Source organism: Myzus persicae, unplaced genomic scaffold (genome assembly GCF_001856785.1).
Source record: "Myzus persicae strain clone G006 unplaced genomic scaffold, MPER_G0061.0, whole genome shotgun sequence".
Lineage (NCBI taxonomy): Eukaryota > Metazoa > Arthropoda > Insecta > Hemiptera > Aphididae > Myzus > Myzus persicae.
The window spans coordinates 25,212-42,539 of NW_019102855.1; the positions used below are offsets into that span (position 1 = coordinate 25,212).

Genomic DNA, 17,328 nt, shown 5'->3' on the forward strand with positions numbered 1-17,328 from the left:
CTGATAGTGAAATTAAATCTAAAGCCGCTTTTGCAAGTCATACGGGCATACGGTTGAATTATACTTAATATTCTTAGTGTTTTACGAAGTTCATAATTCTTATTATACTTAAATAATTTTAGTGTTAACTCCAAAATCCCAATTAAATTAATTCAGGTAAGCGTTTGTTTTTAATTATTTATTTTGTGTACTCCCAAAAAATGTCCCATCAATACATCATGACAAAGATAAACCTGCTCTAGCTACCTACGTATCGAACAATGTATTGAGTAATATTGTCAATTATTTAAATTTCTATGAAAAATGTAACAATGAATTCAAATCAAATAATTTATGAGCTAAATTTAAATTGTGCATAATTCTAATAAGTAAATAAAAAGTGCCAAAGCTTAAATTTTAAAACTTATTGTGTAAACAAATAAAAATATTGTTTTATTTAAATTGTATCTATTATGCAGCTTTTTATACACTACACTTGATAGTTTTATTTTCAAGCAAAATATATAATTAAATATGTAATGCAAATGGTAAACATTTGTTAAATTTTTTCCTAGTAAATAATATGTTGTAATATGTGTCGTGTAGTAATCTACAAAATAGATAAACTTAATTTAACTTTTTTATATATGTTTTAAGGAAATGTAACTATTTTTTTCAATATTATGAATGTAAAAAATATATTTAGTTAAAATTACTAAAAATTATATTTGATTATTGAAATTCCAGACATATTTTCAAGCTTCTAATCATGTTCTTAACACGTTCAGAATACGATAGAGGAGTAAACACATTCTCTCCAGAAGGCAGACTTTTTCAGGTATAAATTTAATTCTAAGATAAAAAATGTGGGATTTAGTATATCACTGTAACTTTATTCCTCTAAATAATCAATATTGTTCTAATTTTTCAGGTAGAATATGCTATTGAAGCGATTAAATTGGGTTCCACGGCCATTGGCATTTGTACACCTGAAGGAGTAGTATTAGGTGTAGAGAAACGTATCACTTCACCTCTAATGATTACTAGCAAGATAGAAAAGATCTTTGAAGTTGATAAGCACATTGGTATGTAGAATGCCTGAAAACTATAAAAGAATCATTAGTAAATTATTATACTATAGTCAAAATAATACCGGATAACTTTCAGGTTGCGCAGTTAGTGGGCTGATTGCAGACTCTCGTACAATGGTTGAAAGGGCTAGAGCTGAGTCACAAAACCATTGGTTTACATACAACGAACAAATGAGTGTTGAATCTGTTGCCCAAGCTGTATCTAATCTAGCCATACAATTCAGTGGAGACCATGATAGCAAAGAACCAGCAATGGTAAAATATAAATTATTAAAGCATTATTTAAATGAGTGTTTGTCATTAGCTATATTATAAATTTTACCTTTTTTTCCAGAGTCGTCCATTTGGTGTTGCAATTATGTTTGCAGGTATTGATAATAATGGCCCACAACTATTTCATTTGGATCCATCAGGTACATATGTCCAGTATAATGCTAAAGCTATTGGATCAGGTAGTGAAGGTGCCCAACAGACATTGCAAGATAAATATCACAAAGTACATAATATTATAAATTTTAAAAGAAAAAAAAAACTAGATGTAAGTAAATTATTATTATTAATTATTTCTATTTTGTAGTCTATGGGATTAAATGAAGCTATTAATGTTATTCTGAACATACTGAAACAAGTAATGGAGGATAAACTCAGTCCTACTAATATCGAGATTGTTACTGTGACACCTGAAAAACTGTACCACATGTTGGATAAAGATGAACTTCAAGAAGTTAGTAATTGATCACTATAAACAAAATATATTTGATAATCTATTAATTTTTGTTATATTTTAGGTGTTTGATAAGCTTGTACCTTTCCCAGAGGAAACCAAGGCTAGTTCATCAGCTGCTGTTTCTGGAACTGTCGCTTAAAACAAATTTTGGTCATAAAAATTAAATAATTTAATCATATTTCATTGGTGTATGTCACTTTGGAGAAAAAATATACAATCGCTATTTTTCATATGATATGTATTTGTTTTAAACATTCTTGCTTTTTTTTTTAACTAAATATTATTAGAATGGACATTTTTCTGTATGATTATACTTTAATATAGTATTAATCAGTTGATTTCTTTTAAAAAAATCAAAATGATTTAAATTTTAAAAGAGCTTTTCCTCAGAGAAAACTATTTATTTATCAATTTTCCTTCGTATTATTAAATTTTTTAGCTTATTTAAAACTTAAATGTAAAGATGCTAAAATAAAATTATAAATTATTAAAATCAAACTCATTGAAATACCTTTTTATATGGTTATATTGTATTATATGGTAATAATGTTACATTTATTGTCAATACATCAATATATGTAACAATTAACATTATTAATATATTCCAAACCTCGTAAAGTTAAAAATGTGTGAATAAGCTGTGTATACAACAGTTTATATTTATAATAAGCTTAGACTCAAATTTGATTAAATTAATTCCAAATGTATATATGAAATATTAGAAATGTAGGAAAATAAATTAATCTAAAGAATACAACTAGCCATTATAAATTTAAATGAATAAGTATTCAATAACTTTTTGTACTATGAAGCAAGTTAATTTAGAAAACATAAATAGTTCATGAACTGAAAAAATTCATTTTTTAACCCCACTTACTAGGGTATGATACTTGTACCATAGACAAGAATACTAATATTAAAATCACTATTTGTGAATTTATGTTGTAATACTTATGTTTTATTATGTTTTTGCAAATGTTTAACTTGAATTTTTATTTGTGATGTGAAAATGGTTATTATCGTATGGTATAATATACAAGTGTTACAGACTAGATAAATTTCTATAATTCACAAGACAATATTAAATTGTAAGATTAATGCTAAGGGTAACTTATCCCATGGCGGGTTATACCAAACATGTATAAAACTAAAAACAACATAACACCTATACAACTGGTTGGCTAAGTACAAATCTATAATTAAATTTGGTGGGAAAAACTTGATTACTCTGCGTCTCCTAAGTGCCTAGGAGTTAAGCTTGATAAACTGTTAACTTTCCAACGGCATATAGAGAACACTATGGCTAAGCTTAACATTTAAAACAACATCATTCACAAATTAGCTGGCTCATCCTGGGAAGCAACAATGCCTAAAATGAGAACATGCGCCATAGTGCTAGAGTTTCTGCAGAGTATGGCTAAACAGTTTGCATTGTAACAAGATCAATATTCAACTATATCACTCAATGTGCATTATCTTTAGAACTATCAAATCGACAGTTCCCAGTTCTTAGCAAAATTATGCCACCACATAATAAGTGTCAAAAAACTGCTCACAGAGTGCACCCATCCAGCTCCGGCAAGATATTATAAACCTGAAATTTAGATGACAATTTAGAAAATTGCATATCTTACTAGTATCTACAATCAACATTATGGTAATATCCCTATTATATTGATTAAAAATTTTAACATGCCTCATCAGAATCACAAAAAAGTGCACACATGATTATAATTAATAAGTATATTTTATTATTTACCTTGTAAAGCCAGTTATAACATGATTCATTATTGATAAATGTATAAAAATATAAAAAGATATTATATAACTGGAAGGACTTCCTAAAATTAATTTCATTGTTTACAATGTTCATAGTTAGTATAACCAAACAAATGAAAATAATGAGATTCACAATAATACTTAAAAATATTGGACAACTTTAAAAGTAAATTGCAAGCAATTTGTAAAAGTATTGCATATACATTTTAAATATAAATTAAATTAAAACGTTTAGATATGCCCAACAATTTTGAAATTATAGTAACATTTTAAATAATATTAGTTTTAAAAATTTAGTTACGTTTATAATACTTAAAAAAATAAATATATAATCAACAGTAGAAATAATTTCACATTAACATTGACAATTTAATGGCTAAAATCTTTCAAATTAATAATTTAAAATACAAAAAAAAATATAATAATGATTGTACCCTTGTTTTATCTTCCTTATCACTAAAAGAGTAAAACCTAAAAGTATCATAGTTTTTTCTGGAAATTCCTTAAAGTTGAAAATTATGAATACTAGATGAAGCATACTCTTGTCTGTACATGGCACCTTTGTGGGAGCGACCAGTCCTATTAGAAAATTCAGAAAACCGATCTTGGTCCATCATTGGCTGTGGCATCAACATAACTGGTTGCAAATTCAATGACTTTCTAGAACCAGCCATTGATGCACTACTGTCGCCTAAATATCCACCATTGAGCTCACCTAAAGAAAAAAATATTTGTTTAATATTGTGTTTTATTCATCTAAATAATTAAGATATCAAAAAATTACCTTTGCGCAATGTAGATGCGTATAAGGGTTCTGGTTGAAGTTTTATATGCCTTGTGGCTAAAATAAAAGCCAAAGCCGATAGAATAAGTGCATCCACACTTGCAATGACTGCTAACAAATATGCCCAACGAAAATTACAGTCACCAAGACTGTAGCTTTTAGCATCTGGACCACATGTTTTCTGAATATTTGGTGAATCCCAGCCCATTGGAAAAACCACAATGGACACGATCAGACATCCAGCTAAATATTAAATACCATTCCAATGAAATACATATAATTATAATTAGGTAGATGGGTAAATAATGTGAAAAAAAATTACCGGATAAAACGTGTAGCCATCCACAAATAAGGTACACTGTAGTCGATTGAAATATAAAGAACAGCAACAACATCACCACAATAATTATGGCAATGCACACAGACACACTGCCAAAAATAGCCGCCACTCTTATGGCTACGCTTGATATGTTCGACAGATCTTCCAGTTTTCCCTGACAGTCCTCGATAGCACTCGACACACCATTGCCGAAGTAACAGCTGCTCCATAAACCGAAACGGGCAGGATTTTCAGATGTTGTAGTGTCACCTATCCATTCTGGAGTGATGAAGGCCACTGCTACAATTATTGCGTAGCAAACTGTAAATATACCCCACAATACGCCAACCGCTTTTGCGTTACGCACATAGTTTGTGGCGTACATCTGCGACGAGTCCACGTATTCTATTTTGGAACCCATTTCTTAAACAGATTCCAATCGGATGAAAACCGCGCAACAAGTATACCTTGATTTATGGCAAATACATCATATTGTTGCCTAGTTGGACTCACCGTTACGAAAACGACTCAAGCAGAAATTGAATGGTCCAATTGCCGTCTCGTTTCAGTGAATTTCAATAATTGTCTAGGTTATAACTTATAACGGACTGTGATATTTGGCGCTCAGAGACGAGACCCACTTATTTTCACATAATACACACAATATCGTTCTCGTTAGATAATGACGGTGGGGACGAACCTCGCGAACTATAGAGTTGACCACAACACCATTCTACAACTCACTAACTCAATACTTACAAGACTGAAGAGTGAACGTCTACAAGAAACCATAGAATGATAACTGATTTAGTCGAAGACATGGCAAAACAATGATAGAAATTTTGATAAAAAATGTCATGGAGGAAGTGCCTCAAAATATTGCTTATAATCAAGATTTTCAAGAAGAAAAATTCGATACGTATTCGAAATAGTTACGTACCGCCTCGTATCGGAGTCCGAGTCCGATACGGGTCGGTACGTATCGCTTGTATATTGCACGTGTAACATCTTGAACGCTCAAAATTGACCCGATACGTACCGATACACTCCAAATTCTTTCTTGAAAATCTTGAATATACAACTATTATTATACTATTATATTAATTATTATATCGTCCATATTATCACAAATTATTAATAATATAATATTATTAAATAACATAAATAAAATATTATAAACTATATTTAGTTTAATATAATCTGTGATATTATCTTATTATTTCAGCGTTTACCTGTAACGAAATTACTTTTGCAACAACGCTGTAGTATTATAATAATAACTAATTGTATTACCTGTATTTTATTCAATTGTAACGAAATTACTGTACAGTAAATTGATATTTTCCAGGTTATTTAAATAAGTTATGTATAGAATATTAGAATGTAAGACAAAAACTAGAGGCTAGGATATTCGGGAAAAATTTTAAATCAATACAATTTATTTTCGATTTCAAAAGTTTTTGATGGTAAATAATAATCAACAAAATTATTTAATGTCCCAATAATTAATACTTATACTTAAACATTTTGTTCATGTATAATATTAAGACATTACTCATTAGTCATTAACTATGTAACTACTATAATACTTATTAGTCTTTATATGAACTGGTTTTGTAATTAATTTTAAAAAAAAGTTAGGTTATTTGTAACGCTCTACTTTTTGTAAGAAATAGTAAAGTAATGTGATGAAAATAATATCGAGTTACTCGAATGTAATTTATATAAAAATATTTAATGTAACGACTAACAAGTAACGTAAATGTGTTACTTTTCAAAATTAATTTACCGGACACCATGATTTAAGAATTTTAGATAGTACCTACTATCTTAAATTGTGCCTTATAGTGGGTCGTTATTACTACATCCTATTGCCTTAATAACTTCTTCAAATAATTGATGATACACAAAATATATTTTCAAAACCGTTTTCAGAAATATAATGGTTTGTACTTACTTTGCTTTTATATAATATTTATACAAAAACAAGACCATTGGGGGGGAGGGGCTGGATACAACACAAGGTGGACCTATGTCCTGCTTACTTGAAGCCACGATTAAAGCTTAGATCATATATTAGTATATTTTTGTAATTAATATATATAAATATAAACAATCAGCAAAATATGCGTCGATTCGTCACACTCATGCGCACATCAAGTACCTCTTTTAGAGATTATCGGTTATAGGTATTATGTGTCTTAAAAAATTTACATGGGGACGATGGGCTCCGTCCTTACCTACCTATAACAAAAAAAAGGAACCTATTATTACTAGGACTGGGATTTCGATGCACTTACCATTTTTTTCTGAATCTTTCTGTACGATGCTGGTTTTGTAAAAAATATGTTTTAAGTATTTTTAAATTAGAATAAGAACTTTCATTTTGCATTTTTTTGCATTTTTTGACAATTTTTGATTTTAAGATCATTTCTCACGCTCTCGCGAGTGATTCGGTGTAGCAATAAAGAATAATGTTTTTTTTATTGATATATGGAGTAAAATAAAATATTTATGCACATGTAATGTAATTTTTTTAAATTTTAAGCTATTATTTATACATTTTAAAGACATTTTTTTAATGCATTTTTTGAATTTTTAAGTTATTTTTGAATTTTTTAAGGTCATTTTTCGAGATTTTTTATAAGACATTAAAATCCCTGCAGTCCTAATTTTTACCTACAACTCAAACTCTGTGCAAAGCGATCCACCACGCGTTTCCGGATTCGTGCAGTACAAAACCATGTTGTATTTTTACAACATAGTAACTTGATGAATCCTTAGTGTGTATCTAAACAATTTTTTTGTTTTTTCTATACTGCAGCAGTGCAGCTGATATTGTGTTCTCTTTATTAATAAACAATAAATATCCGTTTAGATTGTGTCCCTACGGCCTACGTGTTATATTTTAAGTGTTGGATGCCATAATACGTACTTTAGTATAGCTAGATTATACTATATAGGTACCTAATTAATTATTGATTTTGAATACTATTTATACTTCAATTTTATCTGTCATAACCGACTAAAAAAAAACCAGGTGATCCATATAACGTAAGATACTCATTATTTTAATAGCAATTAACGTTATTGAAGATTTTTTTAAAATAATATTTATTGCTTAAAAAACATGTTTTCTAAAAAAAAATTTTTACTTTTTTACTATTATAATTTTTAGATCCTGAGCTTAGTTATGAATGTATTGTTTTTCCAATGATGTATATGTTTTTTTTATTTGTCATCAACTTTTGGGGTATTATAAAAATTCTCCGATTTTCGAACCAGGATCTTTTCTGGTAAAAAAATGAATCTAGTAAGTGTATGTGGGAGGTCAAAATTGAAAATTCCCAGTAATTTTTTAAAGCGTTGGGATTTTGGAAATAACAGAAAACGCTAGAAAGTAGGTAATGCTCAGTTGTACACTAGGTGTCTCGAGAATCACTGTAATGGATGTGTTAAATTTGAGTTAATTTATGTTGTCAAAAGTTGGAATTTTAACAAAATTAGAATAGATCACGAAAATGTACAAATAATTTTCAATTAAAAATGTATACAAATGTTTCTATTTATATCTAAAATTTTAAAATTTAATAGAAGATTCCTGATAAGTTTTCCTACCTTTAACAAAAAAAGTTAACCCAAAAATCGAATTAATTTTAATGAGTGTTTAAATTTCAATTTTGTCGACATTGGATATTCTCTTGTAAGTTGATGAATTTTCATCAAGTGATTTTCTTATTTTTTTGTAGTTCAAAAATACATAACCGTAGATACTTAATCCACCAAATGATTATTTTATCATTTCATATACATGATAAAATATTCATATACCATAAATTAATTCAAATTCGAACAAAATATGATATTTAAACTAATAATAACGAATTCAAAAAATGTTATTTGTATGCACTTGAAACTTTTATACACTTCGAGTCTTCGTTTACCTATATTATTATTTACACAATGCAATTTCAAAATATTTAGATTCGTTCTAAGCTATTCACACAACGAAACTATATTCATTATATAACGTTCTAAGGTTCACTGGAATTGTGTTATGAGTTAATAATATCTTGTAATGACTAATATTATAATATTATGAAATATAAGATAATATATTATAATATTATTTTTTTATTTTTTATAAGATATATATAATCTGTTCCTTTGGGGACAATAAGAATATGTGATATTAGAAAGTATTTACATGAAAACGAGATGGGAGGAGTCACCCAGTGGTTACACTACCCTTGCTTGATAATTTTTTTTTTTTATGTATAAAGCTACTTTAATTACTCATTGAGAAGATCTCTACACCATTTCCTTCTGAGCCTCCTGGAAGGGTTCCCAGGAATTGTGAAGATGGCAAGGTTTGAAATGAGGGGGTTGATATAAGAAGGGAGTTTTGAAGGGAAACGTTTGTAAAAGGTTATTAATATAATTAATAATTAAATATACAGTGGTCACCGCTTAATGTAATCATTTTGGTACGGGATATAACTGATAACATAATCCGATTGATAACACTAAACGAAAGTTAAAAAAGTTATAAAAATAATAAAACCTACCCTACATAAGTAGGTATACATTGGAAATTTAAAATTTAAAATAAATATGTATAATATGTACGGATGCATACAAACGCGATACTGGTCGACGGACAGCGTCCTTAAGGATATTGGTTATGACTTTTATTTAAGGGGCAACAATTAGATAATTTCTAATCTCGTCGTACAGCCGGGACCTAAGAATTAGTCGTAAATTAATAATTATAATTATAAGTGTGAGTGGGGTTCAATGTGGGTAGGTACCGAATACTGAGTACCTACCGGCAAATGCCATTCTGGAACGCATATGCACGTCATGTATATTTAACTCGATATGATGCGGTGATGCCCAACTGCGTTTTTTTTTAAACTGCAAACTTTAGTATTTAAATTATTTTTTCAGAGAGTGACAAAGAGTTGATTCTACATAACACAAATAAATATTGATCTAGATTCTAGACGACAGCGGAAAAATGGGAATATAAAATAGTTATGTACAAATTATTACTCATCATAATTTGCATATTCCACGATTTAAGGATTTTAAAGAATATACTTTACGTAATTACGTATAACCGTGATATAGTCGCTGTTCAATTGAGATAAGCTGATCATAAAATTAATAATCGATATTCGATGGGCTCAATAGACCTCAATAATCCGGCAAAGTTTCACCAAATTTCATCCAGAAAAGTGTCATTTTTTAGCTACAAGCCTCCAAAAGTATCTTTTTTCATGTTACGAAAAAGATAAAGAGTTTGCTATCTTGTTTTACCCATAATTATGATGATATCATCATAAATATTATAATTTATAGTTAACAATGTCAAACGTCAACTTACCTAGACACTTAGTGCTTTGAGCCTCTGACAAAATTAAATTTAAAGTAGTCTGATTTTAAATCTGAAAAAAAAGATTTTGATTCAGCAAAATATGTCTACAGATAGTACTTAACATTTTCTATTTTTAATTTTTGGTTTAATTACAGCATTAATTAGATAAAACCCGTATTTTCAAGTTTTTAATAATTGCAGTTCAAAATGAAATAAGATTACATTTTTTCAGTGTTCCGTACAGTCTATATATATTTTATATTTATCAAATTTGATCAATGTATATTTAATGTATTTTTATCGAAGAATTCAAATCTTCTGTTCAGAGTTAAACTCTAATGTTAATTATCTTTCACTTTGTCAAAACTTTAGATATTTTGAACTAAAATTTACTGTAGTAGCGACTATGGAGAGACACCATATTATTATTATTTTGAATATATAATTTTCAAACACAGACTGCATGCACTGCAATCTGTATTATATGTCTATCGTACGTATGTAATGTATATTTTTATACTACCTAATATTTTCGAATATTTTAGTATTTTACTATTCCAAAAGCGAATATAATAGTATAATTACGATTAAATAAAATATATACTAAGGATAAATTGATAAGGACATAAGGCATTATCAAACCCAAAAGCATAGAGAAGAAGGTGTAGATGAGCGGCCACTTTTCCAAATTGTGGATGGGTGGATATTAATATTTAGCATACACGTATACACTAGAAGTAATGCAGTACTAATATATTATAAATAATATAATAATAAGCAACAAGATATTGGAATATTTAGAAGAAGCTATCAATGAAGTTAACTTCAAAAGTTTTAAAAAATTTATTTTTATAAATTTTATTTTATTTCATGTTTATGTGATAAATGTTTTTTTTTATTTAACATATAAAGATTTTTTTATGAATGTTTGTTAAAATATTGGGAGGGTGGGAAGACTAAAATCTTTGCTTCTTGTGTTAAAATAGCTTGTCTCGCCAGTCGCCACTATACCTATTACGTATACAAATATGTAAGTTATAAGTAATAACAATACTGAATCGATTATTTATTTAATTGGTCAAGTCCAAAAAGTAAAACTTTCGGGAAATTAAAAATAACTAACTTTCTCACACAATTTTTCATGAAAAAAATTATAAAAAGTATTTAAAATGTTCATGTACTTTACTTATAAAAAAATTAGTGAATACCAAGTTTCCAATTTTTTTTTAAACTTACACTGTAAATTTAAATTGAACAAATTTGACCCTTTTCATAAACAAATGAATTAGGTACTTAACTCTTTTCATAAATAAAATTACTTAATCATAAAGGGGGTTGTGTGCAATACAGTGATATAAACCAAAACTCCTCAACCCATATAATTTAGTATGATACTTAAAATATATAAATCACTGAAAGGAACTTTTCCCAATTTTTATTTTACTTTAAAATCAACATATTACAATATCTTACTTAGTATGTGAATAAAAACATAGGTAAAAAATTAATAGGCAAAAAATTAAGACTAATCAAAAACGTATTACTACAATTTAAAATATAACAATTTATTACTCGGACTTCAGTTACTTTTCTTTAAAATCAACTTATATCACAATATCTTGCTTAGCAGTTCATAAATTTATAAATTACGAATATAGAAATATGAATTTAATAATCGTTTACCTATATTATCAGTATTAAAATAACAACTATCTTAATATCAATCGTATAATCATTGATAAGATTAATGATAATTAATCATGAACAACTGTATTCGCGGGAAATCAACAGCTGTTATTATAAAAACAGTTTGTGTTAACAAATGTGTATTTATTTATGAATAGGGTCAACTATGGTAATAACTACTAAGCTCTGTTCAAAAATAAACTAAATGTAAAATAAGTATCATACGAAGTTGATTCCTTTCAAAAGTAAACTATTGGTTTATACCCACAAGACTTATTTATTAAAAAAAGTTATTTTTCAAAACGCATTGTGACTTATCACCTTTCATAAATAATCGATTCAGCTATTATACACGTTATCAACACACGCAAACACGCCGCAATCATGTCGGTTATTTTGTTTTTGTTGTCTTGTCCTTCTGCCACGCAATAAATAAATAGTGTACTTGTGTAAAAGAATATAAATGTATAATACTTATGTAGTTATGTCTTCCCATTTCTATTTTTTGTTGGATGTTTTTCAACCCTATACATGCAGTACAATTATATAACCGTTATTTTTTCATCTGGCTGGTTTGAAAAAAATAAATAAAAACGGGGTAAAATTATGTACAAGGGATTAATCCGTGTCCGAATTGTCGCCGCCGCCACCGTGTTTTATTACGGCAATTATTAATATTTTTTTTAAGCATCCAAAGGTAATAATTGTACCCGAGTTAAGTACATAACGTGAGTGGTGTAAATAGGTCGGGAGACGATCTCGTTAACCCTGTGCCACCGGTTTTTATAACCTATATATAAATGAACCACTGGTGGACGGTAACAGTGACACTGCTGCAGTACCTATATATTACAGCTACATCCAGTCTTCAAGTACGTATTATATGAATAAGTACCTATATACATGTCATATATTATATTAGATATAATAAAGACTGCAGAACCTCGAAATTATCAGGTGTGCGTTTCTCGCATATAGACATATATATTCTCTCTCAATAGTACATACCTCTAAGCGTCTACCCCATTTATATAGCCCGGAGCGGGGCAGTTGTTCAGCCAGTCCATCCCTTATTATCTTTATTGTTGTTATGCACTCTCACACCCAATTAAAATACCACCGATGATATTATATACTATATCATGTTTACCGTTGTGTAGTCGTTGGACGAATTAAATGAATGGTTTGCCACCGAAATAAGGTTGTCAGTGATATTATTGTTATATATACGTAGATGGTAGATGCAAGTATATAATTATTCAGGTACCGTACCTATAATAGGTATAATGTACTCGATAGAAAGTATGCAAGCTCATGATATGTTATTCCATATGTTAAATAGTATAGGTATACAGCTAAAATACACAAATTTGAGATTTGAACAATTATAATGGCTAATTTACCCTAAGCATTTTTTTTTAACAATATGAATATTTTAGTTTGACATTTATAAAAAAAATTGTGAAAATACGTGTCAGGACGCTAATGAAAATATTACCACGATAAAAATAACACGAAATATTCCAGACTCACGACCTACAATTTTATTGGTTTTTTTTTTATTTTCCATGCTTGCATAGTTGCATGTGCAACAAAACAATTTATTTAAATTGTAAAACCCCTTTTAGAGTTCAAGTTTGAATTACTTTAATTTTTTTGAGCAATTTTGACATCTAAAATGTTTTTCTTATTTTGTATTTATCTTATTTGTTAACAGTCTATTAATAATTTGGTGACAATTATTTAAACGTGCTTCATTTACGACACCACACCTGAATTACAAAAAAAATAACAAACGAAGTCACATGGATCATTGTAGAATAAAATGAAGATTGTTAAAAAAATATGATAAATACAACATACATAAATCAAAACTTTGGCCCACTTTTTGTAAGTTAATTTTTAAGATAAAAAAAAACTTTATAGGTCAAAGTTATTCTGAAGCCTCTTTTTATCCGGCTTAAAATATACAAAATAACTCTTATATATGTTGCCTTAGTATTTATTTGACTGAACTATTTTTCAAAACTTTTCTGTATAGTATACAAAGATGTATAACTGTTTTCATCCCTAAAAAGCTACGCGCAGTTTAATTTTTGGGCAGGCCGCAAACGCCTCGACTGTAGTAACGTGAGCAGTAATTTAGTATAGGGAGCAGGTCAAAAATAATTTATATAATAAACCTACTAACTTTTTTTTGTGGCATCGACGACGCTGCTGGAACTGCTCAAGCATTACGTCGATGTATGAGAATATATCAGCTGTCCGTCCCGCCCGACGTTGTCCGGTCCAAAAGTTTGTATTTTTAATAAACATATTTGCAAAAAAAATATTTATACCATATTTCTTCTAATTATTATAATTGAAAATTATAACATAATATGTAACTAGTAAGATAAACAAAAAAAATTTTCTTTTTTCATAAGCTGAAAAAAAATTAAATGCGAAATACCCTTTATGGAAATACTACTCATAAAAGTTGAAAAAATAAGATATTAAAGAATCGATTGATATATTTTTTATTAAAAACGGTCCAGTATAGTTTTCGAGTCAATTAGCTTTGGATTAACCAACAACCTTTTTAGCTGTACAACCCGACTTTGGCTGAGTGATATTTCTTTGCATAAAACAAACATAATAAAAATAACAAAAACTTGTGAAAATTGGTCATATACTCATATTCAAAACCATATTAAGTTTAGAAATCGAATTTTGAAAATTCAAGTCCAATGCGCTCTGTAATAAGAAGTGTTTCTCATCAAAAAAAAAAATATCGAAATCAGATCACTCTATACATGAGTTTTTCCTGTAAAGCTTGACACGTGCAGGTCTACGAAGAAGAGATAATGGGATATGTGCCCCAATTATCCCCCCTGCGCACCCATTTATAATCTCGAGAGCTGAAGCTCGAGGACTTTAAGTCTCACTGACTTCTTTGTGTGAATGATAGAGTTGCAGAGTGATTCGATAACTTTAAGTGGAGTTTTTATAGAGATTTTGTGCAAGTTCATTAGTATACTATATGTTTGTATAATTTTAAATCATTGTAGACAGCAGCGTTTGTCATATACCTGTAATAAGTCCTAAGGTGTAAGGTGTTGGAGACTTAGAGAGTTAGGCTTGTATAGTTGTATACCCATATTACGTATACCTACATAACAGTGGCGTAGCCAGGATTTTTTTTCGAGGGGGGCTGATCAATTTTTTACACAGCGGTGGTTTAGTTTTTGATCGAATACCATAGACCGTTAAAATAATTTTTTAATTTTATTAACATTTCGGAGGGGGCTGCAGCCCCCTCAGCCTCCCCCCTGGCTACGCCACTGCTACATAATTATATAATATAGGTATTTAAGAAAAACATTCAGAAATTATAACAAGGTTAGGTTAGTAAGATATATTATATTATAATAGCAGTAGGTTCAACGAAAAAGGTAACACCAAATATTTCGAAAGCATGACTTTGAATTTCATTTGGAGTTTTTACTTGAAAAATTAAATAATTTTTGAATTATAACCACTTTTTTTAGTTCAAATTTAAATTACTTAAATTGTTATAAGCAACTTTGGCTTATAAAGTGAACTTGCAAAGTTGTATTGCCTGACCTTGATGTATTGCATGTTATATTCATAATATTTTTTAAGTCTTTCTTCAATTCTGCAATGTTTCGTGTTATTTTATGTTTTTTTTAAATTCAGTTGTGGTGTCGTAAGTAAAGCACATTTACATTATTTTCACCAAATTATAATAGACTGTCATAACTATGTATTAGTTATTTCGATAAAACTAAGTAAATAAGTAATACTATACTACATTAAGTAAGAATGAAATCAAAAATCATAATCAAATATTTCCGAATAAATATAAAAATATAGGCGAACGAATTAAATTTTTTTCAAAATTACAATCAATCGATGACAACAAGGTGAAATTTTCGTTCTCTTTTGCATGCAGATATATTATTGGTATTTGGTTACATTACATTTTTACCACCTACATAATAATGTTATAAAGCACTCGAGGATCACTTATACCAGAGTAATTATTTTTCCACTCAGTCTATTCTTATTGCTAAAATCGTGGTGTAACGTACTAACGTCTGATACGTACATCATTGTATCAATGATACACATTAGATAGGTAGGTACACACTACGCATAGTTTGCGTGACACGTCATATCATTGCAACTCACAATTATTATTATTATTATTATCATTATTATTATTATACCTTTATATACGGCACGTCGGATCACACTGGAAAATTACACGGTCGGTCGGCCGGCCGGTCTCTTTGATGACCGACGATAATAGATTACATAGGACAATTACACATTGCACGCATGCCCCGCACGGGCACACGCACGCATACATTTTTATATTTGATATCATTTATGTGTGTGTGTGTGTGTGTATGNCACTCAGTGTTTACAGTCCGAGAGACCCATGATTGCTGTCGTAATTAATCTGTGAACTTGGCCGTCGGTGTGTACATACTACATGTGGGTGCAGGGGTCGGCGAGGTCGGTTGCGGCGTCGGCGAATCGGCTTAATCGTCCAGTTTTCCGTGTTGCTGCGCTTTTGTGCCGGTGTGTGGGTGTGTGTGTGTGTGTGGGTGTGTGTGTGTGTGTGTGTGTGTGTGTGTGTGTGCATGTGTGTACGGGTGTACAAGCTGTACTTAGACGTTCACAAATAAAATAATAATATTTAATATGTATGGGACAAATTGAATTCCGTGTGTACCGAAAAAATTGAACGCCCTTCCTGCTCGACTGGTTTAACCTTTGAAAACTTTTTCGGGGCTAATCGTTTTCAATCAAGCAACGCAGCACCACGGGTATATAATAATAATTAGTCACTTTTGTTGTTTCTTTTTTTTACCAACATTTATTCTTATTGGCGAAATCGATCACTTCTATGGTTTATAGTAATATTGCGTTGCCGATGCCGCATAAAGAAATATTATTGGTAAGTCCATCGTATATAGGTTCAATTTTCAACTTAAAAATAAAGAAATATTTTCATATTATTATTAGTGGAATACACACTTAAATAGTTATTGTATGTATTATATTATATTATATAGAAGAGAAAGTATATGTAGTGGGCACCTATTTCAAAAATTATTAAAAAATAACAAGTTTCAAAAAATGTAGATTACCCACAGCTATAATATATGAGCTCGTTATCCATCTGAATTTATATATTATTAGTCAAACATAAAATAGTTAGATATCTCGAGATATTGTGTGTATTTATATGATAGGTACTTTGTGTAAGTATCAAGTTAGCCCACTGCAACAGTGCCATTGCCCCCTCCCTTATTGGTAATTTGATAGCACATATGACGTACAGCATATTATACAGTTATTATACCATACTATATCATATAGTTTATAAGATATTTCTGAAATGAAAAAGTGTTAACAAGTAACGATGATGTAGTATACTATAGTAGGCTATACTAAAATAGAGATACTCAATTATAGACTACAGTGTACCAAAATTTAATAATTAATAGTATACTTATTTGACCATTGGGTTTTAATGTTTACCAAGTAGACTTTTTTTATGTTGTAGTT

At 29.3% G+C, this 17,328-nt stretch overlaps 2 protein-coding genes across 2 annotated transcripts; one reads left to right on the forward strand and one right to left on the reverse strand.

Moving 5' to 3' along the window:
• Positions 1-2,034, forward strand: LOC111033277 (proteasome subunit alpha type-5). The gene is made up of 7 exons (XM_022313951.1): positions 1-156; positions 727-817; positions 911-1,064; positions 1,147-1,325; positions 1,405-1,566; positions 1,648-1,794; positions 1,859-2,034. The coding sequence occupies exons 2-7, from the start codon at positions 749-751 to the stop codon at positions 1,934-1,936; spliced, it is 789 nt and encodes a 262-aa protein (XP_022169643.1). The 5' UTR covers positions 1-156; positions 727-748; the 3' UTR covers positions 1,937-2,034.
• Positions 2,035-3,525: 1,491 nt separating this feature from the next.
• Positions 3,526-5,473, reverse strand: LOC111033276 (lipoma HMGIC fusion partner-like 3 protein). Its single transcript, XM_022313950.1, has 3 exons — positions 4,683-5,473; positions 4,361-4,603; positions 3,526-4,291 (listed from the first exon to the last, which is right to left on the reverse strand). Exons 1-3 carry the CDS (start codon positions 5,098-5,100, stop codon positions 4,080-4,082), a joined length of 873 nt encoding a protein of 290 aa, XP_022169642.1. The 5' UTR covers positions 5,101-5,473; the 3' UTR covers positions 3,526-4,079.
• Positions 5,474-17,328: the final 11,855 nt, after the last annotated feature.